This window comes from Nomascus leucogenys, chromosome 3, assembly GCF_006542625.1.
Source record: "Nomascus leucogenys isolate Asia chromosome 3, Asia_NLE_v1, whole genome shotgun sequence".
In the NCBI taxonomy this organism is placed as follows: domain Eukaryota; kingdom Metazoa; phylum Chordata; class Mammalia; order Primates; family Hylobatidae; genus Nomascus; species Nomascus leucogenys.
Window position 1 is genome coordinate 30,899,243 of NC_044383.1, and position 27,559 is coordinate 30,926,801.

At 48.9% G+C, this 27,559-nt stretch overlaps 1 protein-coding gene across 3 annotated transcripts; it reads right to left on the reverse strand.

Annotated features, from left to right (window-relative positions):
• Positions 1-2,645: 2,645 nt before the first annotated feature.
• On the reverse strand, positions 2,646-27,484 carry SFXN2 (sideroflexin 2). 3 transcript variants are annotated; one of them, XM_003255407.4, is made up of 12 exons: positions 27,350-27,484; positions 15,032-15,217; positions 14,672-14,842; positions 13,299-13,397; positions 12,433-12,508; positions 12,021-12,106; positions 10,044-10,104; positions 9,599-9,665; positions 8,911-8,960; positions 8,217-8,266; positions 5,950-5,997; positions 2,646-4,173 (listed from the first exon to the last, which is right to left on the reverse strand). In XM_003255407.4, exons 2-12 carry the CDS (start codon positions 15,190-15,192, stop codon positions 4,074-4,076), a joined length of 969 nt encoding a protein of 322 aa, XP_003255455.1. In that variant the 5' UTR covers positions 15,193-15,217; positions 27,350-27,484; the 3' UTR covers positions 2,646-4,073. The 3 variants fall into 3 exon arrangements, 1 of the variants encoding a protein (XP_003255455.1); XR_004028891.1 differs by having other exon boundaries at positions 4,092-4,173; positions 5,687-5,997; positions 27,350-27,467; XR_004028877.1 differs by lacking the exons at positions 2,646-4,173; positions 5,950-5,997 and having other exon boundaries at positions 8,911-9,665; positions 27,350-27,467.
• Positions 27,485-27,559: the final 75 nt, after the last annotated feature.

Below are 27,559 nucleotides of genomic sequence, written 5' to 3' on the forward strand. Positions count from 1 at the left end.
GAGGAGAAGTAAAAATTGAGTACTAGGCAAGGACCAAATTATTTTCATGGCACAAGTTCTCTAAATCCTGGCCTCAAAAAGTTGTAAATCTTCCACATAAAGGCTAGGTTTCATCATCACTAAGAAACCCCAGGTGGGATGTAGTGGCTCACGCCTGTAATCCCAACACTTTGGGAGGCCAAGGCATGAGGATTGCTTGAGGTCAGGGGTTCAAGACCAATCTGGGAAACATAGTGAGGCCCTCTGTCTACAAAAAATTTAAAAATTAGCTGGGCATGGTGGCATGTACCTGTAGTCAGGAAACCTTTAGGATTCTGGTTCTAGCCAGGATTGAGGAAAAGACCTTGGATCAAAAGGAAGCTTCTATACCTCTTCTTCTTCGCTTCCTCCTCCTCTCCCGAGCAATGGAATCTTTTACCCATGCTATTCTAGCCAAACTCAGGAAAAAGAAGCTACTCGGGAGGCTAAGGCAGGAGGATCACTTGAGTCCAGGAGGCTGAGGCAGCAGTGAGTCATGATCATACCATTGCACTCCAGCCTGGGCAAGAAAGTGATACCCTCTTTCTCTCAATAAATAAGAAACCCCAATTCAGTTTGGCAAACACAGAACTTCCCGTTCTCCTTTTACCTGAAAACTCAAGCTGAGCTATTGGACAGTCTGGATTAGCACTTCCCACACCAAAGCCTTTTAGTAACCTTAACTGCCTCTCATTCAACATCCCACAGCAGCCAACCCAAAGAAGAGATGTTACAAAATGAGACTGAGATGCAGTTTGAGTGACCACTTTTTAGAATGTCCCTGAACATTATAGCCACTACATACCTTCCAGACATTTCCAAAAGAGCAATTGTCTATAAGAGAACAGGAAATCCAAGGGGCTTGAGGAGCTGAGAAGGAAGGGGAAACGTTGTAGGTTCTGAAAGAACATCAGTCAGGAGTTGTTTCCAAGCTCTACTGGCCCTGGTAATGTTTCTCTTTTCCTATTTGCTTTTGGAAATAAAGCCAGGTCTCCTGTCCTAATGAAGCTAGCTCAAAGACAGACTTTTCTGTTCAGACACCAGCTAAAATCAAATTGCATATGCTACAACATGGATGAACCCTGAAAACATTATCCTAAGGAAAGAAACCAGACACAGAGGGCCACATACTGCATTCCTCCACTTATATGAAATGTTCAGAATATGCAAATCTCTAAAGACAGGAAGTGAATTGTGAGGCGCTAGCATGTAAGGAGAATGTGGAGTGACTGCTAATGGGTATGGGGTTTCTTTTGGGGCTAAGAAAAATGTTCTGAGACCAGATGCAGTGGCTCATGCGTGTAATTCCAACACTTTGGAAGGCTGAGGGGGGAGGATCGCTTGAGGCCATGAGTTCGAGACCAGCCTGGGGCAACATAGTGAGACCTCATCAAAAAAATCAAATTAGCCTGTAGTCCCAGCTACCCCAGAGGCTGAGGCAGGAGGATTACTTGAGCTCAGGAGGTTGAGGCTGCAACGAGCAGTGACTGCACTTCTGCACTCCAACCCGGGTAACAGAGTGAGATCCTGTCTCAACATAATTCTGGAATTAGATAGTGGTGATGCTTGTACAACTTTGTGACTACATTAAAAACCACTGAATTGTATACTTTAAAAGGACTAAGTTTATGGTATGTGAGTTATATTTTAACTTTTTTAAATGGGGAGAAAAATCAAGTTGCAGTCAATTCCTTGGCCTCGGGGAGGAGGCCCTTTCCCCTTAGAGCAGTGCTCCTCCACGTATGGTGCCGAGACCAACAGAATCAGCATCACCGGGCAATGACTAGAAATGCGCGTTCTCAGGCTCCAGCCCAGAGTGACAGAATCTGGCAATGGATCCTGCAATCTGTGCTTTAACAAGCCTGCCAGCTGATTCTGATACGTGTTTTCTTTTTTTTTTTTTGAGACGGAGTCTCACTCTGTCGCCCAGGTTGGAGTGCAGTGGCGCAATCTCGGCTCACCGCAACCTCCACCACCTGGGTTCAAGTGATTCTCCAGTCTCAGCCCCCTGAGTAGCTGGGATTACAGGTGTGCGCCACCACGCCCAGCACATTTTTTGTATTTTTAGTAGAGATCGGGTTTCGCCATGTTGATCAGGCCGGTCTCGAACTCCTGACCTCAGATGATCCACCTGCCTTGGCCTCCCAAAGTACGGGGATTACAGGCATGAACCACTGCGCCCAGTTGATGCATGTGCTTAAGAACCACTGCTCCAGGGCAGGGGAAACTTTTTGTGTCAAGGATCAGACAGTAAGTATTTTAGGCTTTGTATGCCATGTAGGTAGGGTCTCTGTCATTCCTGTTGTTCCCTTTTACAACTCTTTAAAAATGTAAAAACATTTTTAGCTTCCAGTTGCACAAAAACAGGTGGCAGGTGGATTTGGCCCCTTGAGCCGTAGCTTGCCAACTCTTGCTCTAGGGCAACACAGCTCCCATTCTAGGAGATCTCTGGAGCTTCCTGTGGAGACAGGTGGATTTCCCCTTTAATGAGGGAAATAAACAACAGCCTCCAGGCATCAGACAAGTTCCCCTTATATAGTAGTTGTGATACCCTCTGACATGCCAAGGCCAAAGTAAGGCCAGATCCTGCTTTCCATTCAGGCTTCATTAACTTAGTTTACAGTTTGTGTGTATGTGTGTGCCTGTGTGCTCTTTCAACAAATTTATTCAATTCACAGTGATATCTGTTGGACAGAGTCAGCAATCCTACCAGACAAAACTCATACACACATTGATTCCAGATGAGAAACAACAGTCCAAGGAGCCTGAGAAATCACCTAGGGCAGCCAAGCTGGGGAAGGGAAGTGGCTGTGTTTTGCTGTGTGTCCTTTAAGGTTCTTTGGTCCTGGTTGGTTTCCTCTTAGAAGGTTCCAAATAAAACTTCCCTTTCCTATTCAGTACACACCAGTCTTTCTTTGGTGTTTAACCTAATGGGCTGAGGAAGGGAGGCAGCCAGGAAATTATACCCATTAAAGTGTGTGGTTAATGCCTACATATATCATTTTTACTCACAGTTAGTGGACTTATCTTTTAAAACAGAGATATGTGGCAGTGGGGAAAGAGAACTTCCCTTATTATAGAGAAGATTCCAAGAATAGATTCAGACATGATTTGAAGAACCATGTAACTCTGCTGCCTTGCACGATCCCCTTTTTAGCACTAAGAACTCCTAAGTGTCTGATAATTTCAAGGTTAGCAGCACTCCCAAAGAAGCTGTCCGGGCTGGGTGCGGTGGCTCATGCCTGTAATCCCAGCACTTTTGGAGGCTGAGGCAGGCGGATCACCTGAGGTCAGGAGTTCGAGACCAGTCTGGCCAGCATGGTGAAACCCCGTCTCTACTAAAATATAAAAATTAGCCAGGCGTGGTGGCAGGTGCCCTGTAATCCCAGCTACTTGAGAGGCTGAGGCAGGAGAATCGCTTGAATCCAGGAGGCAGAGGTTGCAGTGAACCGAGATCGTGCCACTGCATTCCAGCCTGGGCGACAGAGCAAGACTCCATCTTGGAAAAAAAAAGAAGCTGCCTGACCAGGGGGCAACCAGGAGGAGGATGTGGAAGGGTGGAGATAAGCCCCAAGGGGACAGAGTCCTTTCCCCCTTCTTTTTCCTGAGTTCGGCTAGAATTACATGGGTAAAAGATTCCATTGATCAGGAGAGGAGGAGGAAGCAAAGAAGAAAGAGGTATAGATGCTTCCTTTTGATCCAAGGTCTTTTCCTCAATCCTGGCTGGAACCAGAATCCTAAAGGTTTCCTAACTTTTCCAAATGATTTGCTTGGTGTCTCCTCCCTGAGAGGGCCTCAGCTTCTGGTCTCTAGGGGACAGGGGTTGAGGAAGCAGCTAGAAGACATTGGCCTTTGCTACCCTTTTTCACTTTTTTCCCCTGAGGTCCAATCAACCAGTACCAGGGTGTAAGTATGAGGCATTCATTGTCCCCCCGCCAACTCTACCCTGGCCTTCAGGCCTTGTTGGCAAAGAGGAAGGAGGACACAAGTGTGCACGTAGCTAAGGAGGAGCTGGTGAATATGGGAATAGACTGGTCCTTGCTGAAGTGGGGCATTTAGAGGCCCTTATTGAAGTAGACATAAGGCTCAAGTTCGCCATACTTGGCCTTGATGGTGTCTTGGAGCTCCGGTTCCAGATAGGAAACTGGCAATTCACTGAAAAGAGAGGAGAAGGGGATTATGAGCATGCCACCGGGCACAAGCAGTAAGTTACCCTCAGATGAATATCACCTCCAAGAAGCCCTCCTGATTTTTCCATCTAGGATTATTATTGGCCTCTGTATACCACAATGTTGCTTTACCATTACTCAGGCCTGACTTCATTCTCCTTGGGCTATGGTTCTTCGTTTCAACTTCCATCTTCTCCACAAGATTACAAACACAGTGCTTGGGACACAAGAGATGTCTAGCAGATGACCATGGAACTAGTATTGAACTAGAGTACTGAGGAAGGGGGAGACTGGAATCATCTGGGTATATATTCAAGCTATGCTTATCTCCTGGGGTCAGTCACCCTCCGCCCCCTAGTCTGATGTATCCCTTCCCCTTTCCATCATCCCTTCTCCCTGCTTCCTCCTTCTTGGAAACACAAAGGAAATAGAGGGGTTTCAGTTGTCAGCCCTCTGCCTATTTATTTATTTATTGAGCCGGAGTTTCGCTCTTGTTGCCCAGGCTAGAGTGCAGTGTTGCAATCTCGGCTCACCACAACCTCCACTTCCCAGGTTCAAGCAATTCTCTTGCCTCAGCCTCCCAAGTAGCTGGGATTACAGGCATGCACCACCACACCCAGATAATTTTGTATTTTTAGTAGAGACGGGGTTTCTCCATGTTGGTCAGGCTGGTCTCGAACTCCCGAACTCAGGTGATCGGCCCACCTCGGCCTCCCAGAGTGCTGGGATTACAGGCGTGAGCCACTACGACCAGCCCCCTTATTTAATGTTAAAGACCAACGGGGAACGGTGGCTCACGCCTGTAATCCCTATACTTTGGGAGGCTGAGGCGGGCAGATCACCTGAGGTCAGGATTTCAAGACCAACCATGGCCAACATGGTGAAACCCCGTCTCTACTAAAAACACAAAATGAGGCCGGGCGCGGTGGCTCACGCCTGTAATGCCAGCACTTTGGGAGGCTGAGGCGGGCGGATCACAAGGTGAGGAGATTGAGACCATCCTGGCCAACATGGTGAAACCTCGTCTCTACTAAAAATACAAAAATTAGCTGTGCGTGGTGGCACGTGCCTGTAATCCCAGCTACTCGTGAGGCTGAGGCAGGAGAATCGTTCAGGGAGTCGGAGGTTGCAGTGAGCCGAGACTGTGCCACTGCACTACAGCCTGGCGACAGAGTAAGACTCCATCTCAAAAAAAATAAAAAAATAAAAATACAAAATGAGCTGGGCATGGTGGCAGGCACCTGTAATCCCAGCTACTCTGGAGGCTGAGGCAGGAGAATCACTTGAACTGGGAGGCGGAGGCTGTGGTGAGCCAAGATCGTGCCACTGCACTCCAGCCTAGACAACAAGAGTGAAACTCCATCTCAAAAAAAAAAAAAAAAAAAAAAAAAAAAAAAAAAAAAAAAAAAAAAAAAAAAATTAAAAACCTGATCCAGCCAGAGGAGAGCTTCCTAATAACCCAGCTGGCAGGGAGAGAAGGTCTCTTGTTGCTCCCCTACCTTCTCTCCAAGGCAGTCCTTGCTCCACTGGGAGGCAGCAACCTTATTCCTGTCCCTGGCTTCTCCTGCCCCTCGCAGATCTGTTTTGGTTTGCCAGAATTCACCAGGGTTAAGAGGCCCAGCCTTTAGGCTGATGGACACTTGTCCTTGGACAGGTGCTGCCCTTCCTGCCCCTTCCCTGTCTCCTTCTGGACAGCAGGCAGATCAGGGAGCACACTGGCAGGGTGGTCAGTTAAACCAAATAAGGAGTGAACAGCAGATACCATTTCTGTGGGAAGAGCCCACACGCCACTGGCACCATGAAGATGAGGCTGCAAGAAAGGAGAAACCAAAGCATCAGGGGACATCTCTCCACAGGCCCGCCCATCCCCCATCCCCAAGGGAAGGGAGCAATGCCCAGGCACCTGGCCTGCCTTCCCAGCTGGCACCATATCCTCTCCCTCCAACCCTTCTCCTGTTCCCGCAGTGCGAGGATACTCATTCTGGCAGGGGGATAAAACCAGTACCCTCCTGACCCCCATCACTCATTCCCACCCTTACTGCATTGTTCAAGCAGAGGAAGAAGACAATGAAGTAAACAGGGACTGTGAGCAGTGGGCCTAAGGAGCACCGGCACTGCTGGCATCGAGGGAAAGGAGCGACGAGGAGGGAGAGGAGAAACTTGGAGGGGGAGGAGCAACATGGAGGGGGAAGAGCGACATGGGGGGAGGAGCGCATGGAGGGAGAGGAGGGACATGGAGGGGGAGGACATGGAGGGAGAGGAGCAACTTGGAGGAACAGCATGGAGGGTGGGGAGCGACTTGGAGAGGGAGGAATGACTTGGAGGGTGAGGAGCAACTTGGATGGGGAGGAGCGACTTGGAGCGGGAGGAGTGACTTGGAGGGAAGGAACTACTTGGAGTAGGAGTTCGACTTGGACAGGGAGGAGCAACATGGAGAGGGAGGAAGGACATGGAGGGGAGGAGCAACATGGAGAGGGAGGAAGGACATGGAGGGGAGGAGCAACATGGAGAGGGAGGAAGGACATGGAGGGGAGGAGCGATGAGGAGGGAGAGGAGCAACTTGGAAGAGGAGGATTGACTTGTAGTGGGAGGAGCGACCAGGATAGGAAGGGGCACTATGGAGTGGGGGAGGGGCAATCTGGAGGGGGAGGAGTGAGTCTGTGGATTTTGAGACGTGCATATAACTTCAGGAGCTTATTAAAATGCAGGTGCCAACTGAGGGGGTCTGGGGAAGGGCTTCAGAGTCTTTACGTCTAACAAGTTATCAGAGGATGCCAACAGTGCTGGCACGGACCAGGGTTTGGGAGGCAAGGTCTTACAGGATGCAGGACTCTGACAGACCTGGGTTGATATCCCAGTTTTACCACTTTCTAGCTGTGCCATCTTGGACAAGTTACCTCAGAGACACAGAGGGAGGACAACCTACTTTTTAGGGCTACTGCAGCCCACTTTGCAGTGCCTACTTTGCAGGGCTACTGTGAGGATTCAATGAGATATGTACATAAAGCACCCAGCCTATGGTAACTACTCAATTAGCAGAAGCTGGTATAGCATAATGTCAGACTGTTGATCAAATCTCAGCTCCAGCAGTTACCAGCTACATCCCCTTGGGCAAGTTTCTTACTCTGTCTAAGTCTCAGTTTCTTCATTTGTAAAAGGAGATGATAATAATATGTAGATTTCTAAGGCTGGGAGAATTAAATGAAATTATAGATATGAAGCATTGGGTTCAGTGGGGACACAGAGAAAATACACAGTCAGTGTTAGCTGTTAGTGTTGCTGTCATTAGTCCCGTGGCCCTGAAATGCATGGTGAACACTAGGACATCTCCAGTTAATGGCAGATACCTAAGAACCCTGACGTGACTGGTGGCATTTCCCTCCTGTGTGAGTCTGGGACATATGACAGTCCCAGCCAAAGCCATGTCTCCTCGTTCTTATCTCTTCTGTAAAACTGCTCCAGACAGCCGGGTGCAATGGCTCATGCCTATAATCCCAGCAATTTGGGAGGCCGAGGCAGGTGGATCACTTGAGGTCAGGAGTTTAAGACCAGCCTGGCCAACATGATGAAATATAAAAATTAGCAAGGCATCATGGTGCATGCCTATAATCCCAGCTACTCAGGAGGCTGAGGCAGGAGCATTGCTTGAACCTGGGAGGTGGAGGTTGCAGCGAGCTGAGGCTGCGCCATTGCACTCCAGACTGGGCGATACAGCGAGACTCCATCTCAAAAAAAAAAAGCAAAAAACAAAAAAATTGCTCCAGACTTAAGGTCAAAGGAGAGACCCTGGGATGGGAGGGCACCTCAGCACTGGACTTCCTACATGGACACGTGCGTAAAGTCTAGCCAGCCTGATGCCCTCACAAAAGATGGGGTGAGAGCTTTCCAGATGGACCACAGGTATTCTGAGCATGACCACTTTTAAAGTCAGGTAAAGGAGTACACGTTCTCCAACACGGGCTAGACAAGACGACACATCTCGAGTGCTCCAGCCGCGCAGAACCCAAATCATCAAAATATGATACTTACAAGCACCCGCTCAGCATGACCTGCAATGGGGCGTGCAGGACCTTGACATTCTGTATAAAAACAAATAAAAGACAGATCCACATGGTACTTCTATGCCTTAAGGTGAACCCCAACCCTGCTCTGCCATGGATCAGCCAGCTAGAAAAGTCCACAGGTGGCTGGGCGCAGTGGCTCATGCCTGTAATCCCAGCACTTTGGGAGACCGAGATGGGCGGATCATGAGGTCAGGAGATCAAGACCATCCTGGCTAACATAGTGAAACCCCGTCTCTACTAAAAATACAAAAAAATAGCCGGGCATGGTGGCAGGCGCCTGTAGTCCCAGCCACTCGGGAGGCTGAGGCAGGAGAATGGCACAAACCCAGGAAGTGGAGCTTGCAGTGAGCAGAGATCGCACCACTGCACTCCAGCCTGGGCGACAGAGTGAGACTCCGTCTCAAAAGAAAAAAGAAAAACCCACAGGCAAGGACCCCCTGGCCCTTAAAGAAGGCCTTGTTCTCTGCAGACCAGGTAAGGAAACTGGCCATGATATATTTAAACAGGAGGCCAGTGGAGACTGGTGTGGGCTTGAGTGAGATGACAGCATGGTAGCTAAAGGGAAGGATGGGTGGGGGAGGGCAGGTCAGGTGTCCCCAGGGACAGATGTGGCTGGAGGCACTCTGGGCAGGGAAAATGCCAAGGCAAACTCTACATACCTGCATGAAGCGCAATTTCTCAAGCCTTTCCATGATGACTGGCAGCAAGACTGGAAGAGATCAGGGAGAAGCTGAGGGGAGGGCTGGGAGGCTCTCCCCAGGACTCCTTCTGAAGTCAGACCAAGAACCAAGTGATTCCCTCTCCTTCAGCGGAAGCTCCAGAAAACACTTACCATTAGGCAGAACAGAAGAGCAAGTAGGCATGGCCACCCCCAAACTCTCTCCCCAAAGTCCTGGCAGAACAGTGCTTCCCAAGCTTCTCAACCCGCACACTTGCAATATCAGGAAAACATGTGCTGCTAGGTCCAAAGCTTCCTTCTCAAAACAAAAATGTATTTGTATGTTCATCCAAACAAATTTTGCAATACACCCCCTGCTGGAAGCAAACCAAAGCAGGGAATTTATTTTCTCTACCACTCTCCCTAGCACCCCACACTGTGTCTAACATTAAACACAAGGGCTTGACAAGTATTAATAAAATGAAAATAACTTTCTACCCCAAACCTTGGATGAACTGATGTTCTAGGAACTAGTGTGGTTCTTCTAGGCTTGCAGCAATCAAGCAAAGCAGTTTGAGAAGCATGGCTGTAGAGGGTGGGCCCCACCTCCCACCCAAAAGCTGAGTGTGGCTGAGACCTCCACCCTGTATCACAGGGTTCCCCAAGATGGAAGAGCTTCCCCGTCTTACTCATCCCAGGAGCTGACATGGTGATCCGAGAAATAACTACTTGGGTGATGCCTATGGCCGCAGCTCTCTGAGGGCAGAAAATAGTAAGTTGTCAGAAATGATCTATCCAGTGTACATGTGCTGCACCAGGGGGCTGGTGTTAGCTGGGTTAGCATCATGGCCAAGTCTGAGATGGTAAAGGGGAAGGGAAGGACCCTCCCGGTGCAGAGTGACCTCACTTTATCCCCTCCCACCTAGCCAGGTTTTTATGGACCAGAAATGATGGAGAAAGGAGAGAAGGGGCCTGTTCTGAACACAGAAACATGGGGAAAATTTGATAGGGAGTGAGGATGGAGCCAGAGAAGGCTTCTCAATCCTATAATGGTGCCTACTCTGACCACTAAGAAGGGGACAGGGTATGAGAGGGAATTCCCTCCTCCCACCCCAAAGGGAGGCCTCTGCTCACCCGGGAATGACCAATCTCATTTTCATTCCTGTCCTTCACGCAGATTCCCTGGATGAGCTCCCTAAACACAGACAGGAGTTACTGGACTTGGGAAAGGGGTGATGGAAGCCTGCCAGCCACATGACACGCCAGGGGACCAAGGCCAGGCCACTTAAGCTCCAGGAAGCCACCTCCTGTAGCCTGGGCCTTTGACCTTCCTTCTGCACTCCAATAAGCAGTATCTTAGGAGTGATCTAGGGCAATGGCTGAGAGTGGTGGCCCTGGGCCCGGACTGTCTGGGCTGAGTCCTGAAACTGCAGGGGATGTGTGTGACCTTGAGCACAGTCTTTAACCCTCCCAAAGCCTCAGTTTTGCTTATCTGCAAAATGAGGCTCATCCTGGCACCCACTTTACAGGACCTGGTAAGGATTAAATGAGATAATGGCTGTGAAATGCTTGGTCCAGCACCTGACACACAGTGTAATCACTCCACAAATAGTAGCTACTCTAGCTATTCTTGCTATTCTTTTTTTATTATTATTATTTTTGAGACAATCACGCTCTGTCACCCAGGCTGGAGTGTAGTGGCATGATCTCAGCTTACTGCAACCTCCACCTCCTGGGTTCAAGCTATTCTCCTGCCTCAGCCTCCCCAAGTAGCTAGAATTATAGGCATGTGCCACCATGCCCAGCTAATTTTTGTTTTTTTGGTTTTTTTTGTGATGGAGTCTCACTCTGTCGCCCAGGCTGGAGTGCAGTGGTGCGATCTTGGCTCACTGCAAGCTCCGCCTCCTGGGTTCACACCATTCTCCTGCCTTAGCCTCCCAAGTAGCTGGGACTACAGGCACCCGCCACCATACCTGGCTAATTTTTTGTATTTTTTAGTAGACACGGGGTTTCATTGTGTTAGCCAGGATGGTCTCGATCTCCTGACCTCGTGATCCGCCCACCTCGGCCTCCCAAAGTGCTGAGATTACAGGCATGAGCTACCGTGCCTGGCCCTAATTTTTGTATTTTTAGTGGAGATGGGGTTTTGCCACGTTGGCCAGGCTGGTCTCAAACTCCTGGCCTCAGGTGATCCTCCCGCCTCAGTGTCTCAAGGTGCTAGGATCACAGGCGTGAGCCACCGCGCCCAGCCCACCCCAGCTATTCTTCTCAGGCCAGTTCTTGACAGCACTCAACTCAAGCCCCAGTAGGTGGCAGGGACTCATTCTCCTGTTAGGAAAGGGCCAATGGATGGGGAAGGAAAGATGAACGGAGCAGCATGTGTGCACAACTATTCTGGTAGCGCTTCCTCTACAAAGGCTAGTGTGAACATTTTCCATTTGTTGGTAGTCCCAAGAAAATGTGGCTTGTAGATATTGATGATGATGACAATGGTAGAAATAACAGTGAACGCTCATGTAGTATCTGTTATGTTCCAGGTGCTATTTTGAGTGCTTTACATATATTACATCATTAAAACCTCATAACAGAGATTTCTCTAGTCAAAAAATAAGAACTGTGAGACACAATGAGTTTCTCCTTTACCTTTTCTCCTGAAAAGCTTAAAGTTGGGTGCCTGGGAAATTTCTGTCTACTCCTCTGGCTTCTTTCAAAGCTTCTGGGTTCTGTGCTATCTTTAGACACCTCAGCCTGCTACATTTCATTCTGTATGCCATCCCCAGGGCTTGGGAAGTAGGAGGAGTTCACAATTTTAACACAGGTCCAAAAGGACATGATCCAGTGTAAAACTCCACAGGTCCACCCTGTCTTTCCCATCCCACATCACCCAGGAGAGGACTCCCACGGGACTCAACACACAGCCTAACCCGAAGTCACCCACCACTCCCGGGGCCATCACCATGGGAGCTGCCAATCCCAGGGCCCTTCAGAGGCTCAGCCCAGCAGCCCTCCCCATGCCCACCGCAGTCCCCAGAAGCCACCCACTGCTTTGGTTTCTTGCCCCTTTTCTGCTAATCTTGCGGTTTGTAGGGAGAAAAAGGGGCCTTTACTCACTGCTGTCGCATCATGGGGATATTCACACAGTTAGCCGCAGCCACAGCAGCAAAAGGCACCCAGCGGCCCACCAAGGGCGGCGCTTTCTGTTGGGGGAATAGAACAGTAGGAGTTGTTCAGATGCGCTGGAAGATGGGAGGGGAGGGGGCTGAACGACTAGAATACAAAAAAGAAAACTAGGCCTTGCTACCGCCACACATCCAGACACCGTCTGGGAACCCCAAACTCCCTCAAAGGCCCAAGAAGAACCAACCTGGGGACAGCCCTGGTGTATTTCTCATCACTTGGCCAGCCGGGCTCAGGCCATTCCCAACTCACCCAGCCTGGGGAACTGTCCCTGGGGGAAGGATGTTTTCCCTAGGACTCTGCTGCCCCCGCGTGGCCACCATGCTGCAACGGCCCCAGACCATACCTTTGTCAACATGTTCATGCCCACAGCCGTGGCCACAGCAGTGGTTGTGGCTGTGAAGTAGGAAAGGGCCATCTGCCTGGGGGAGGAGAGAGATGCTTGGGAGTGGGGCCCCTGCCGGCTGAGGGCCAAACCACAGGCTTGAGGGAGAAAGTCGGCTGGCGAGGCTTCATGCCTGAAAACCGCACAGATCTGTCCCCAGCCTTATCTTGTGACCCTCTCCCCCTCGCTCACAGTGCCCCAGCCCCCTTGGCCTTCTTTCAGTACTGTGAACATGCCAAGTTCCTTCCTGCCTCGGAGCCTCTGCACATGGCTGCTCCCTACGCGGGGAGGTGTTCCCTGGGCTCTTGGGTCGTTCGTCCCTCATCCTTCAGGACACAGTTGAAATGTCGTCTCCACAGATGGGACTGCTCTAAGTGGCCTAACTACACAGACACCGCTCTGCTGTTCTCTGCCTTGCAACCCTGGTTTTCTGGGTGGTTTTTTTTGTTTGTTTTGAGACTGATCTCAGGCAATCTGCCTGCCTCAGCCTCCCAAAGTGCTAGGATTATAGGTGTGAACTACCGTGCCTGGCCCAAACACACGTCTTAACAATGTATCCCAGCATCTAGAACCATGCACATCCCCAGCACATAATACACACTCAAGAAGAAATATTTAGAGAATGAATGAATAAACACATTTGGAATTGGTCTAGGAAGAAGATCCACCCCTACTCAGCTTGAGAAAATATTTCCAAACCCTGGGAAAGGGTGACTTGGTCACCTGCTCAGTGCAGGCGCTACCCAGGAAGGACTGACAGCCCATAACCCTTTAGAAAAGCTGTTCGTGGGGAGACACAAGGACAGCCTGGGGCTCAGGTCTCCTACCTGACCGATGTGGGGGAGGCCGCATTCCTGTTGGTGTAGTTGACTAAGGCATTGAAGGACTGGTTCACCCACTGCCAGAAGATCACCGCCGGCATCGTCCTACCAGTGAGGAAGGCCAGGAGAGGCAGAGAGAAGTCAGATGGCAGGGAGTCCTGAGGGTATGCCAGTCAAAGCACATGATCTGCAGGTCCCCACACTGTTCCCATACTAGTTTTTTATTTTTTATTTTTTTGAGACGGAGTCTTGCTCTGTCACCCAGGCTGGAGTGCAGTGATACGATCTCAGCTCACTGCAACCTCCGTCTCCCAGGTTCAAGCAATTCTCCTGTCTCAGCCTCCCAAATAGCTGGGACTACAGGCACACACCACCATGCCTGGCTAATTTTTGTATTTTTAGTAGAGACGGGGTTTCACCATATTGGTCAGGCTGGTTTTGAACTCTTGACCTCAGGTAATCCGCCCGCCTTGGCTTCCCAAGGTGCTGGGATTACAGGCATGAGCCACCGCGCCCAGCTTGTTCCCATACTGTTCTATGCACCTGGCCTTTCGCGCAGGCTGGCCCCTCTGCCTCAAATATCTCCCCCTCCGCCTTCCATACATGGCCAACCCTGCCCTGTTGAGAGAGATCACTTCCTTCTTGGAATCTTCCCGACCCTTCCCCTGCCCCTCCTGAGACAGAGTAAGTCACTCCATGCTCCTGCTCCCACAACCCCATGTTCTTTCCCCAACCTACCACTTACCAAGCTGTACTGTAACTGTTTACTTCTTGGTCTCCTCAACAAAACTGGGAGCTCCTTGATGGGGGGTTACTGAAGCCTTCGCATTCCCAACACCTGGCCCAAAGCCCAGCTCAATAGCTGAACCAATCAATGCATGGGGTGGGGGACGCAGGGGAGAAAGGAAGAGGTGGGAAGAAGAGTCGCATATCCAGCAGCTACAGAGGCAGTCTATTCTCTCCCCAACCAAGCCAAGAAAGGGACTTCCTATTGTTTTGTTTGGGTGTTACATAATTAAAATCATTGTGGAATAAGTACTTTTTAAAGAGGGAATTGGGGTAGCTTATTTGTTGAGGGTTCTACATAGGACTGCCTCAGTTAAAATCCAGGCACCCATATTTCCTGCCTGTTTAAACCTGGTCAAGTTCTTCAGCTTCTCTAGAACTCTAGTTCTTCATCTATAAAATGGAAATAATAGTACCTATAGTGTAAGGTTGTTGAGAGGGTTAAATGAAGCAATATGTGCAAAGAATATAGCGTAGTGCATGGTATCTGGTAAGTTACCGATCAAGAGAACTATTATTATTATCATAGTATGGCTCCCTGACCAGCAGATCCAGGCAGCTGTACCTCCCACAGCCCTGCCCCCAGGTCCCACCTGTAGAACTGGAGCATGAAGCCCGTGATGATCATGCCGCCAGGGAGCTGGAAAGACATGCGCCCGATGACGTTCATCTTCTCCCCAGTGTCGGGGTGGAAGGCCGAGTCATACAGCTTCTTGGCATACAGCAGCTGCTCCACTTGGGTGCCTGGGGGCACAACCCCCATCCTGCCAGCCAAGGACAGCAGGCAGTCACCATCCTGCCTGATCAATGTCTCCCAGTCTCCCTACTCTCGCTTCTCCCAGCCCCCAGCCCTGAGATTTCTGCCTATTCCTTCACCTTCGGTTTCCACCTCCTCCCAAGAGGACCCCATCAGTGTTACCCTACTACTTCCAGCCCCTTCCCCGACCCCTCACCTGCTCTTCTCCACCATCAACTTGGCCCAGTCCAGCTCCCGCTCAGATACAAAGACAGTGCGGGGGTCCGTGATGTTTAGGAAGTGCTTCACTCTCCCCAGGAAGGTGCGCTGGTCCCAACGGGGGGCATCGATGTTAAAGCCAGACGGGTCAGCCTCCATCTTGCTCACACATAAAACTGTGGACCTAAGGGACACAGGAAGAAGAGGACTGTCCCCTAAATCAAAGTCCACCACAGAGGACCTGAGCATGTCCCACTGTTGCAGACTGTCTGCTCTCACCAGCTACTGGGCATCGTCTGACTCGGCTTGGGAGGGCCCCAGTGAATGGTCATCAGATTGAGCAACTGGGCACCAACATGTGTTTCCTGAGGGCCTGCTGGTGGCCAGCTCTGTGCTTGACCATACAGCAGGAGGGACTGGAAAAGGGGACAATACAGTGCCTGTGCTTGGGGAGCTCTGGGAACAAAAGCCCACCCATCAAATAGTATAATACCCCCAGGTGTTTCTGGCAGGGGAGATGGGAAAAGTAGCCATTTTGAAAAACAGCCGGCTGGGTGCAGTGGCTGACGCCTGTAATCCTAGTACTTTGGGAGGCCGAGGCAGGGGGATCATGAGGTCAGGAGTTTGAGACCAGCCTGGCCAACATGGTGAAACCCCATCTCTACTAAAAATACAAAAATGAGCCGGGCGCAGTGCCAGGCACCTGTAATCCCAGCTACTCAGGAGGCTGAGGCAGAAGAATTGCTTGAACCCAGGAGGCAGAGGTTGCAGTGAGCTGAGATCACGCCACTGCACTCCAGCCTGAGCCTGGGTGACAGAGCAAGACTCCATCTTGGGGGGAAAAACAAAACAAAACAAACAAACAAAAAAACACCCAAAGCCCTTTGTACTTCTTTTTTTTTAATTTAATTTTACTTTTTTTTTGAGACAGGGTCTCATTCTGTCACCCCGGCTGGGGTGCAGTGGTGTGATCATGGTTCAGTGCAACTATTACCTCCCAGGTTCAGGGATCCTCCTGCCTCAGCCTCCTGAATAACTGGGACTACAGGCGCACACCACCACCCTGGCTAATTTTTGTATTTTTTGTAGAGATGGCACCTTGCTATGTTGCCCAGGCTGGTTTCAAACTCCTAGGTTCAAGCAATCCTTCTGCCTCGGCCTCCCAAAGTGCTGGGATTACAGGTGTGAGCTGCCGCATCTGGCCTATTTTATTATTTAGAGACAGAGTCTCATTATTTTATCCAGGCTGGAGTGAATGGTAATTGACAGGCATGATTATAGCTCTCTGCATCCTTGAACTCCTGGGCTCAAGCAATCCTCCAACCTCAGCCTCCCAAGTAGCTGGGACTACAGGCGTGCACTATCATGCCCAGCCCTTTTATTCTTCTTAACAAGGTCTACCCTTGAGGGAAACTATTTTACCAGAGCCTAACCATCTTGGGTTATACCAGAACTTAAGTGACTTGGGGAAAGAGAACTCCTGCCTTCCTGCCTCACCTAAAGAGGACAAGGGGAGGCTGAGAAGCTCTTGTGAAGGTTCAGGGGCACAGGCTCCCCAGAAGGCTGAGACCTCATCACAGGACTGTAGATCCTCCACTCCCTCACCTCACCACTGCACCAACAGGACTCCTGTATCATTACAAGGATTATAACAAAAAGAGTAACAAGTCTTAGGCCCTATTTAAGAAGTCTCCAGAGACCCATAGACAACAAGGGAGATAAGAACAAGGACACCCGAAGAAAATTTAGCCTTTTATACCTATAGCTACAGCAAACAGTAAACATAGCCTAGATAAACAAAACCTCACCCCTCAGTTCCTCTCACAGTGTACATCATGTCCAGCTTTCAGTGAAAAATTACAAGGCACACTAAAAAGAAAAAAAAAAAAAAGCCTAGTTTGAAGAAACAGGCCAAGTATCAGAACCCAATTTAGATATGAGATTTTAGACTTATCAGACCAGGAATTTAAAATAACTATGGTTAAAATAAATAAATAAATTAATTAATTAATTAAAACTATGGTTAATATCCTAAGTACTCTGAATGGAAAAGTGGACAACAGACAAGAACAGACGAATAACATAAGCAGTGATGGAAACTCTTTTTTTTTTTAAGATGGAGTCTTGCTCTGCCACCAAGCTGGAGTACAGTGGCGCGATCTCTGCTCACTTTAACCTCTGCCTCCCGGGTTCAAGTGGTTCTCCTGCCTCAGCCTCCCGAGTAGCTGAGACTACAGGCGTGCACCACCATGCCCAGCTAATTTTTGTATTTTTAGTAGAGACGGGGTTTCACCATGTTGGCCAGGATGGTCTCTATCTCCTGACCTCGTGATCCGCCCACCTCGGCCTCCCAAAGTGCTGAGATTACAGGCGTGAGCCACCACGTCCAGCCGGAAACTCTTAAGAAAGAATCAAAAGGAAATGTTGGAAATCAAAAATACTGTAACAAAGATGAAGAAAGTCTTGGATGGACTCATCAGTAGACTGGACATGGCCAGGGAAAGAATCAGTGAGCCTGAACAAGTGTCAGTAGAAACTGTCCAAATGTTAAGGCCCATCCATGGCAGACTGGATAAAGAAAATGTGGTGTATGTACACCATGGAATACTATGCAGCCACAAAAAAGAATGAGATCACGTCCTTTGCAGGGACATGGATGAAGATGGAGGCCATTATCCTTAGCAAACTAATGCAGGAACAGAAAACCAAATATCACATGTTCTCACTTATAAGTGGGAGCTAAATGATGAGAATACATGGACACAAAAATGGGAGCAACAGACCCCACTGGGGCTCACTTGAGGGTGAAGGGTGGGAGGAGGGAGGATCAGAAAAAAATAACTAATGGGTACTAAACTTAGTACCTGGGTGATGAAATAATCTGTAGAACCCCAGTGACACAAGTTTACCTATGTAACAAACCTGCACATGTGCCCCTGAATCTGAAGTTAAAACAAAAAAAAAGAAACAAATAATATTAATGCAATTATACTAATAGAAGGGCTTGGACTCAGATCCTCCACACACAAATTTTGTATCTCATTGAGAAACACTGAGTCTGTAGTGGCAGGGATGGTGTTGGAATGTTGGTCTTCCTAGATCGCTGGAATTACTATTTGGGGATGCATACCATCTGATTCTGTTGGTCGTTACCCATTTCCACCTATCCCATATCTTACAGAAGAATCATCTCAAGTACTAACTGCTTTATATCCCTTAAAACATTTCTAGTTGGGGCTGGGCGCGGTGGCTCACGCCTCTAATCCCAGCACTTTGGGAAGCCGAGGCGGTTGGATCACCTGAGGTCGGGAGTTTGAGACCAGCCTGACCAATACAGTGAAACCCCATCTCTACTAAAAATACAAAAATTAGCCAGGCACAGTAGTAGGTGCCTGTAATCTCAGCTGCTCGGGAGGCTGAGGCAAGATAATCGCTTGAACCTGGGTAGCAGAGTTTGCAGTGAGCCGAGATCACACCACTGCACTCAAACCTGGGTGACAGAGTGAGACTCTGTCTAAAAAAAAAAAAACAACTTTCTAGTCGGCCAGGCGTGGTGGCTCACATCTGTAATCTCAACACTTTGGGAGGCCAAGGCAGGTGGACCACCTGAGGTCAAAAGTTTGAGACCAGCCTGGCCAACATGGTGAAACCTCATTTTGTATTTTTTTTCTACCAAAAAATAGAAAAACTAGCCAGGTGTGGTGGTGCACACCTGCAGTCCCAGCTACTGGGGAGGCTGATGTGGGAGGAATGCTTGAGCCCAGGAGGCAGAGGTTGCAGTGAGCCAAGATCGAGCCACTGCACTCCAGCCTGGGTGACAGAGTAAGACCCTGTCTCCAAAAAAAAAAAAAAAAAATGGACTTTCTTGGACAAACAAAACAGGAAATTTGTCACTGGCAGACCTGACTTACGAGATGTTAAAAGAAGTTCTTCTGGTGAGGTGAGACGGTTCACACCTATAATCCCAGCACTTTGGCAGTCCAAGGCAAGAGCATCACTTGAGCCCAGGAGTTTGAGACCAGTGTGGGCAACATAGTGAGACCCTGTCTCTACAAAAATTAAAAAAGAAAAAAACATAGCCAGGCGTGGTGGCATGTGCCTGTGGTCCCAGATACTTGGGAGGCTGAAGTGGGGGGACTGCTTGAGCCTGGGAGGCTAAGGCTAAGCCTGCAGTGAACTGTGATCGTGCCACTGCACTCCAGCCTGCATGACAGAGTGAGACCCTGTTTCGGAAAAAACACTAACAAACAAACAAATAAAAAACTTTATTTCTCTTATTCTGAATTATTAACAGTTAACAAACAGATACGTTTGTTTAAAATAATAGTAGCAACAATGTATTTGGTGATTACAATTTATGGGTCAGAGAAATCCATGACAGCAGTAATATCAAGGGCAGGAGGGGAGAATTGGGAGGACTGCATTCTAAGGTACTTGCACGCTCCATGCAGTGTTATAGTGTTATTTGAAAGTGGATTTGGATTAGTCATAAATGTGTATTGCAAACTCCTGGGCAACCACTCAAAAGGTTTTCTTTTTTTTTTTTGAGACGGAGTCTCGCTCTGTCGCCCAGGCTGGAGTGCAGTGGCGCAATCTCGGCTCACTGCAAGCTCCGCCTCCCAGGTTCACGCCATTCTCCTGCCTCAGCCTCTCCGAGTAGCTAGGACTACAGGCGCCCGCCGCCACGCCCAGCTAATTTTTTGTATTTTTAGTAGAGACGGGGTTTCATCGTGGTCTCGATCTCCTGACCTCGTGATCCGCCCGCCTCGGCCTCCCAAAGTGCTGGGATTACAAGCGTGAGCCACCGCGCCCGGCCTAAAAAGGTTTTCAAAAGAAGTATAATTGATATGCTAAGAGAGGAGAGAAAATGGAGTCACACAAAAAAAGCTGAGGCTTTTAAATTTTTGCCTGAAAGCTTCAGGAAGTCATTGAAAGATTTTAAGAAGAGTGACAAGATCAGATATGTAGTTTACCAAGAACAAACTGGGTAGTCATGAGAATAAACAGGATGTGGCCGGACCTCGCGGGATGCAGGGAGACCAGCTGGACGGGAACCCCAGTAATCCAGGCAAGAAGACGTAGGGCTCAAATGAACCCACGTGCCCTCAGAGGAGAGACCAACGGGAGAGAATCTTTCAAAGAAGCGGAATCTTAGGATCTGCTAAGCAATAGGTATAAGAGGAACATTGTATCAGTCAAGGTTCAACCAGAGAAGCAGAATCAGTAGATTACAGACAGACAGACAGACAGACAGGTAGATACCAAAACATAACATGTGGCAACATGGGGTTCCTCTAACTCCTGAGCTCAAGCAATCTGCCTGCCTTGGCCTCCCAAAGTGCCAGGATTACAGGTGTGTGCCACTGCACCTGGCTATGACACACACATATACATATTTTATATATTTCTAAAATATATTTGTATACTATAATATATATTATATTTTATAAATATGTAAATTATATATCTATATATATTTTTTAATTCATAGATATAGCAACATATATTTATAATATATAAATTTATATAAAAATTTATTTATATAGACATATGAATTGTTTAAATATAACATATAAAAATATATAAACGTAAATAATTCATATAGCTATACAAAATCATATATAAATATATAACTTTATATATTATAAATATATATTGATCTATCTATATAAATTTTATAAATTTTTTTCTTTTTTTAGGCAGGGTCTCAGCTGGTTGCCCAGGGTGGAGTGGAGTGGTGCAATCATAGCTCACTGTAATCTCAAACTCCTGGGCTCAAGGAATCCTCCCATCTCATCCTCCCTAAGTGCTGGGATTACAGGCATACACCACCACTCCTGGCCTAAATATATATAATGCTGATGTAATATAATATTGATAAAATACAGAAATTGATTTATCACAAGGAATTAGCTAATTGGCTCACATAACTGTGGCTGTTGGCTAGGCAATCCTGAAGTCAGCAAGGCAGGCGGCCAGCAACAGACCATCCCAGGGGAGAGGGAGCAACGCGGGTAATGGCTCAGAGTCCAGAACCTCAGAGGGGGTTCAGAGGTGTTCTAGCCCTCCTTTAAAGGGCTTCCACCTGATTAGGTCAGGCCACCCAGGATAATCTCCTTTTTGATTAACTTAAAGCCAAACAATTGAGGAATTTAATTAGGTCTGCAAAATCCCCTCACAGCAGCACCTAGATTACTGTTTGTCTGAAGAGCTGGAAGATGGTGTGTGTGTGCTCCTGGGTAGCCACTATAACTGGAATATACCAGAGAGGGAATCCCGGGAGTCTTGCTTAGCTTAGCCAAGTTGACACATGACAAATATCCAGAGTGATACCTAGGGTTTCTGACTTGGGCGATAGGTGCTAACAGAGAGAGCACAGAAAAATTGGCTTTGAGGGAGAAAATATTAATAGTAAGCTTGATTTCTGCATGTTGTTTCAAATACCATGGGATTTTTTTTTTTTTTTTTTGAGACAGGGTCTTGCTCTGTTGCCCAGGCGGGAGTACAACGGTATGATCATGGCTCACTACTCCAGCCTCCACCTCCCAGGCTCAAATGATCCTCTGACCTTAGCCTCTCAAGTAGCTGGGACCACAGGCATGTGCCATCATTCCCGGCTAATTTTTGTATTTTTTGTAGAGACAGGGTCTCCCTATGTTGCCTAGGCTGGTCTCAACTCCTGAGCTCAAGGGATGTACCTGCCTCGGCCTCCCAAAGTGCTGGGATTACAGGAGTGAGCCACCACCCCCGGTCCTGCCACGGGATTTTTTTTTTTTTTTTTTTTTTGAGAGGGAGTCTTGCTCTGTCACCCAGACTGGAGTGCAGTGGTGCGATCTCGGCTCACTGCAACCTCCACCTCCTGGGTTCAAGCAATTCTCCTGCCTCAGCCTCCTGAGTAGCTGGGATTACAGGTGCGTGCCACCATACCCAGCTAATTGTATTTTTAGTAGAGACAGGGTTTCACCATGTTAGCCAGGATGGTCTCGATCTCCTGACCTCGTGATCCACTACCCGCCTCGGCCTCCCCAAGTGCTGGGATTACAGGCGTGAGCCACCAAGCCCGGCCGGGATTTTCTTAAATGCGATAGGCCGCTTCCTCTCTCAGGTCCTTTCCAAACACAATACTCAAAAGCTAGTCTTTCCTCTCTTCACTAAATAGTACCTATCTGTCCTTTTGTACAAATAATTTTCAGATTTGCTTCTATAGCTTCTACTACTAGGTCATTTTGTCTTTTTCTTGGAAATAGCGACTTAACTAAGTTAAATAATTCACTTGTGAAGTGAGGTGGTATGTTCATTTTGCTCACCACTGTCACCCCAGTGCCTAGCACAATATTCAAGTATTTGCTGAATAAGAAGTTCATCAGCCTGTGGGTATTCAGGCTTGAAAGAAAACAGAGGTCAGAGCTAGAAGGAAAAAACTGAGTCAGCAGCATCGAGGTGATTTACGATAAAGTTTTCCAGAATGGGAAGAGGAGAGAGCTGAGGACAAACCCTGAAAAATCAGGACATTTAAGAAGCCAAGGCCGGGCACGGTGGCTCACACCTGTAATCCCAGCACTTTGGGAGGCTGAGGCGGGTGGATCATCTGAGGTCAGGGGTTTGAGACCAGCCTGGCCAACATGGTGAAACCCCATCTCTAATAAAAAAAAATACAAAAATTAGGCGGGCATGGTGGCAGGCACCTGTAATCCTAGCTATTCGGGAGGCTGAGGCACAAGAATCGCTTGAACCCAGGAGGCGGAGGTTGCAGTGAGCCAAGATTGTGCCACTGCACTCCAGCCTGGGCGACAGAGTGAGACTTTGTCTCAAAAAAAAAAGAAGCCGAGGCTGGGCACGGTGGCTCATGCCTGTAATCCCAGTGCTTTGGAAGGCCGAGGCGGGCAGATCACGAGGTCAGGAGTTTCAGACCATCCTGGCCAACATGACGAAACCCTGTCTCTACTAAAAATACAAAAAATTAGCTGGGCGTGGTGGCAGGCGCCTGTAATCCCAGCTACTCGGGAGGCTGAGGCAGGAGAATCACTTGAACTTGGGAGGTGGAGGTTGCAGTGAGCCGAGATGGTGCCACTGCACTCCATCTTGGCAACATAGCAAGACCCTGTCTCAAAAAAAAAAAAAGAAGCTGAGAAAAGGAAGCCCCCAAAGATGGGGAGAACCACCAGAAAGAAGAGAGAAAGGAGGTGGAGACAGGCACAGGCCTGTAATCCCAGCACTTTGGGAGGCCAGGAGTTCAAGTTCAAGAAAGGAGGCAGAAGGGACAGTGTTGGGGAAGGAAGAGCAGTGGTCAATTTTTAGATTTTTTGTTAAGGCGGAAGAGACATCAGGAAGCTGATATGCTGGAGGTACACCATTTCCTAAGAGGAAGGACCAGGGAGAAGAGGAGAGGCTCAACATGGAGTATCCACAGCGCTCTGACCTGGCCCTGATGCTTCTCTGAAGCAGCAATCTCCAGAGAAGTCAGAAGGCAGACAGAAAGAGTCCACTGCCAAAACAGACTTCCCCTCTCCCCTGCCACCTGGCCTCCTGCAGCCTGCTTCAAAGACCAAAGGCATTTATCTCAGTCCCAACTGAAGCAAGAGTGGGAGGAGGGGAAAGAGTTCACTTTCCCAGGCTCTACATGAACCTAAAAGGAGTCAGCCTGGCTGGCTGAACACACGCTGCCTTGGCTTACAGAGCCCCAGGCTCACACACGCTGGAGACAGCCTGACTGAGCAAAATGCTATGCCTCCCCCTCAGCACACACATACACACAGAGTCATACCTTCCCTGACATCTCTGTTCCCCTTAACACAACATTGCAAAGTCCTCCGCTTCTCAGAATGGAGGGACTATCATCAAGGGGTAATCTAAACATCTGCTAATTATGCAAGAGCCTTTGCCTTCTTAACTGAAGTCAGGATAGAAACTGCAGAGTACCTGTCTTAAATAAAACATAAAGCCAAAAAAAAAAACACTAAACGATCTGTCTGGAACATTTCCCCCAACACACCCATTGTCCCCCAATGGGCACTGTTCCCCGACTCCTTCAGGACAAACTCAAGTCCTTCTGTGATATATACTCCTACAGCATCCTGTCCTTTGCAGCATGCTGGGCATTTGTGATTGTCACCTTCTTGTCATTGACTGTGATTTGTGTAAAGTCTGCCTCCCCTGACAGACTGTAAGGCTCACAAGCATCGGGATCATGTCTGTGATGTTTACTGCTACATCTTTCACATGCCCTCGAAGAATATTTACTGCATTCCAACTCCTTCTTGGGTCTCTTGGCATCAAGGATGTCACCTCTTTTAAGTCAAACTTAGAACCTGCCTAGGTTACAGAATTAAGAGCACGCTTTCTTTCATGAAGTTGCAAAATTGTCTACCTTGCCTGTACTGAGTCATACTGCTCTCTAAATTTTCTTCCACAGTTACTGTCCCTCCTCCCACACAAGCTACATCTAGTCCTCCCTAAAAAGGTCATCATCATGTCCAGGGTAGCCCCACTTCTGAAGGATTATAGTCCCACTACTAGGAACAAGGTAGGAGTAAAAATCAGACCAGTGATTTAATGATATCTCCCTCCTAGGATTAGAGAATGTCACAGCTTGAGGCCGGGCGCGGTGGCTCACGCCTGTAATCCCAGCACTTTGGGAGGCTGAGGTGGGCGGATCACGAGGTCAGATCAAGATCATCCTGGCTAACCCTGTGAAACTCTGTCTCTACCAAAAATACAAAAAATTAGCCAGGCATGGTGGCATGCACCTGTAATCCTAGCTACTCAGGAGGCTGAGGAAGGAGAATCGCTTGAACCTGGGAGGCAGAGGTTGTAGTGAGCCGAGATCACACCACTGCACTCCAGTCTGGGTGACAGAGTGAGACTCCGTCTCCACAAAAAAAAAAAAAAAAGAGAATGTCACAGCCTGAAGACAAGTGATCTAAGATCTCAGTTTACAGAAGAGGAAACTGAAGCCTAAAAAGGTGCAAATGGATTGGGCCACCACGGTGGGCATTTTTGGTATACTTGGCCCTGCACTAAGCCCTTGCAGCAGATATAAACACGAACGATCAATAGATCCAGTCCTCAAAGATTGAACAACAGCTAAGGCCTTACTTCCCCAAGGTCCTCTATCCACTATAGCCTACTTGCCAACTCCGAGGCCTGGCATGGTGGCTCACACCTGTAATCCCAACACTTTGAGAGCCCAAGGCAGGCAGATCATCTGAGGTTGAGAGTTCAAGACTAGCCTGACCAACGTGGAGAAACCCCCGTCTCTACTAAAAATACAAAATTAGCCAGGCGTGGTGGTGCATGCCTGTAATCCCAGCTACTTGGGAGGCTGAGGCAGGAGAATCGTTTGAACCCGGAAGGTGGAAGATGTGATGAGCCGAGATTGCACCATTGCACTCCAGCCTGGGTAATAAGAGTGAAACTACATCTCAAAAAAAAAAAAAAAAAAAAAAAAAAAAGGAAAGAAAGAGAGGGAAACAAAGAGAAAAAAAATAAATAGACTACTACCACCTCTGACGTAATGCTCATCCTTCCCAGAGAGAGCAGATTTTCTCTGGCAAATGGTATCAGAGATCAGAAAACAAGCTTCCAAATTCCTTCTGAGGTATCCTCTTACAAGCAGAAGTGCACAAGATTACTGTTTGTAGCCCCAGGTAGGGAGAAAAACGAAACATCATTGCTGGTACTCACATCAGCGGAAGATCAAGGTAGCCAAAGACCCCAGAAGGTCAGACACAAAGACCACTGAGACAGGCAAGGATTAGGGTCAAGGCTGCCTAGAGCAAGCTGGAAAATGAGGGCAATAATTACAGGAGCAGGCCCAGGTGTAGGCTTATGGATACTCGTCTGACTCCAAGGCAAGTGGGCTGTTAGACACCAGACAACTTAGAAAGAGCAACCTCCCTTGCCTTTTTCACAAAAGGGCCAACAGTCTAGAGATGAGTAGATTATAGGGGTTTGTGCTCCTATATCACCTCCATTCATCACCTCCTTAGTCAAGGCTCTGAACTGCTTTTCTCTCCAAGGATCTGAAGCAGGTATGCAAGCAGCAGATGTTGGTTTTTGTTTTCATTTTTTTTGAGGCAGGGTCTTGCTCTTTCACCCAGGCTGGAGTACAGTGGTGTGATAATAGCTCCTGGGCCCAAGCAATCCTCCAGCCTCAACCTCCTGAGTAGCTAGGACTACAAGTGCACCACGGAACCTGGCTAATTAAAAAAAATTTTTTTTGTAGAGGCAGGGTCCTACTGTGTTGCCCAGGCTGGTCTCCAACTCCTGGGCTCAAGCCATCCTCCCCTTCAGCCTCTCAAAGTGCTGGGATTATAGGCATGAGCCACTGTGTCTGGCCGCAATTACCAATTTCTAGGGGTTGTGAAAATGAAATTTGGTATGAAATGTATTTCATTAGGAAGGATGTAATTTCCATACGGGCTGATTTTGTCCACTGCTGTCTCCAGCGTCTAGAACAGGACCTAGCACGTTTGTGCAAACTCTTCTTATAGTCCTCTGCATCGGGAAAGGGCTGGGAGGTAGCACTTCCCAACCCACCCCAGTGTCCCACTTGCTCTTCCTTGGCTAAAAATGCAGGCTCATTTTTGCCTCCTCCAGGACTGCAGATGGTACGCGGTCCGGTCCAAAACAGCTTAGCAAAACCGGCGAGAAGCTGGGCACAGTGGCTCACCACTTTGGGACACCTGTAGTCCCAGCACTTTGGGAGGCCTAGGCGGGCTGATCGCTTGACCCCAGGAGTTCGAGCCCAGCCTGGGCAACATGGCGAAACCGTCTCTACAAAAACAAAATACAAAAAATTATCCAGGCGTGGTGGCGCCCGCCTGCAATCCCAGCTACTCGAGAATCTGAGGCGGGAGAATCGCTTAAGCCCGCGAGGCGAAGGCTGCAGTGAGCCGAGATCGCGCCACCGCACTCCGGCCCGGGCGACAGAGCGACACCCTGTGTCAAAACAGAAACCGGGCCGATCCCCAAAACGCCTTTCACCTGTGCTTTCAGCTCACCTCAGGGCTCAGGGCCAGCCCCCAGGCTGCTTCTTGCCCTCCGACAGACGGCCTCCCCCCATCGGTATTCCCCCATCCGGGACAGCTCGTAACGCCCCAGCCGCTCGGCCTGGCACTCCTAGGCAATGGGGGTCAGAGCAGAGGGGCCCATCTGCAGCCCCAGGGCGCTCCTCGCGCCACGTGGCTTCTGCAGGTGGAAGTCCAGCCCGCGCTGCAGCCCCGCCTGGGCAGTCAGGACAGCAATCTCAGCACCCTCCCGAGATGTGGGGATTGGAGGTAGACAGAGCGAGCGCCATTGTCCCAAGGCCCCTTACCTGGTCCCGGGACAAATGCCACCAGTTACAGCCCGCCTTGAAAACCGGGCCGGGTGAGAGGAGGGACTGGGCGGGGGAACCGCCCCCACGTCCGCCCCACGCCCCTCCTTTTCGACCAATCCCAAGCCGGGAGGCTCCCGCCAGCCACGTGGGCAGGCTTTCTCCACTCTCTGGTCCAGGCTAGCCGGCGGCGGCCTCCGCAGCTCCCGT

Coding starts and splice junctions, on each gene's coding strand:
- SFXN2 (XM_003255407.4), bottom strand. CDS start 15,192: ATGGAGGCTGACCCGTCTGGCTTTAACATCGATGCCCCCCGTTGGGAC. Junction 12,107..12,432: donor GCATGAACATGTTGACAAAG/GTATGGTCTGGG, acceptor TTCCCCCAACAG/AAAGCGCCGCCCTTGGTGGG. Junction 5,998..8,216: donor GTCATGCTGAGCGGGTGCTT/GTAAGTATCATA, acceptor CCTTTCTTGCAG/CCTCATCTTCATGGTGCCAG.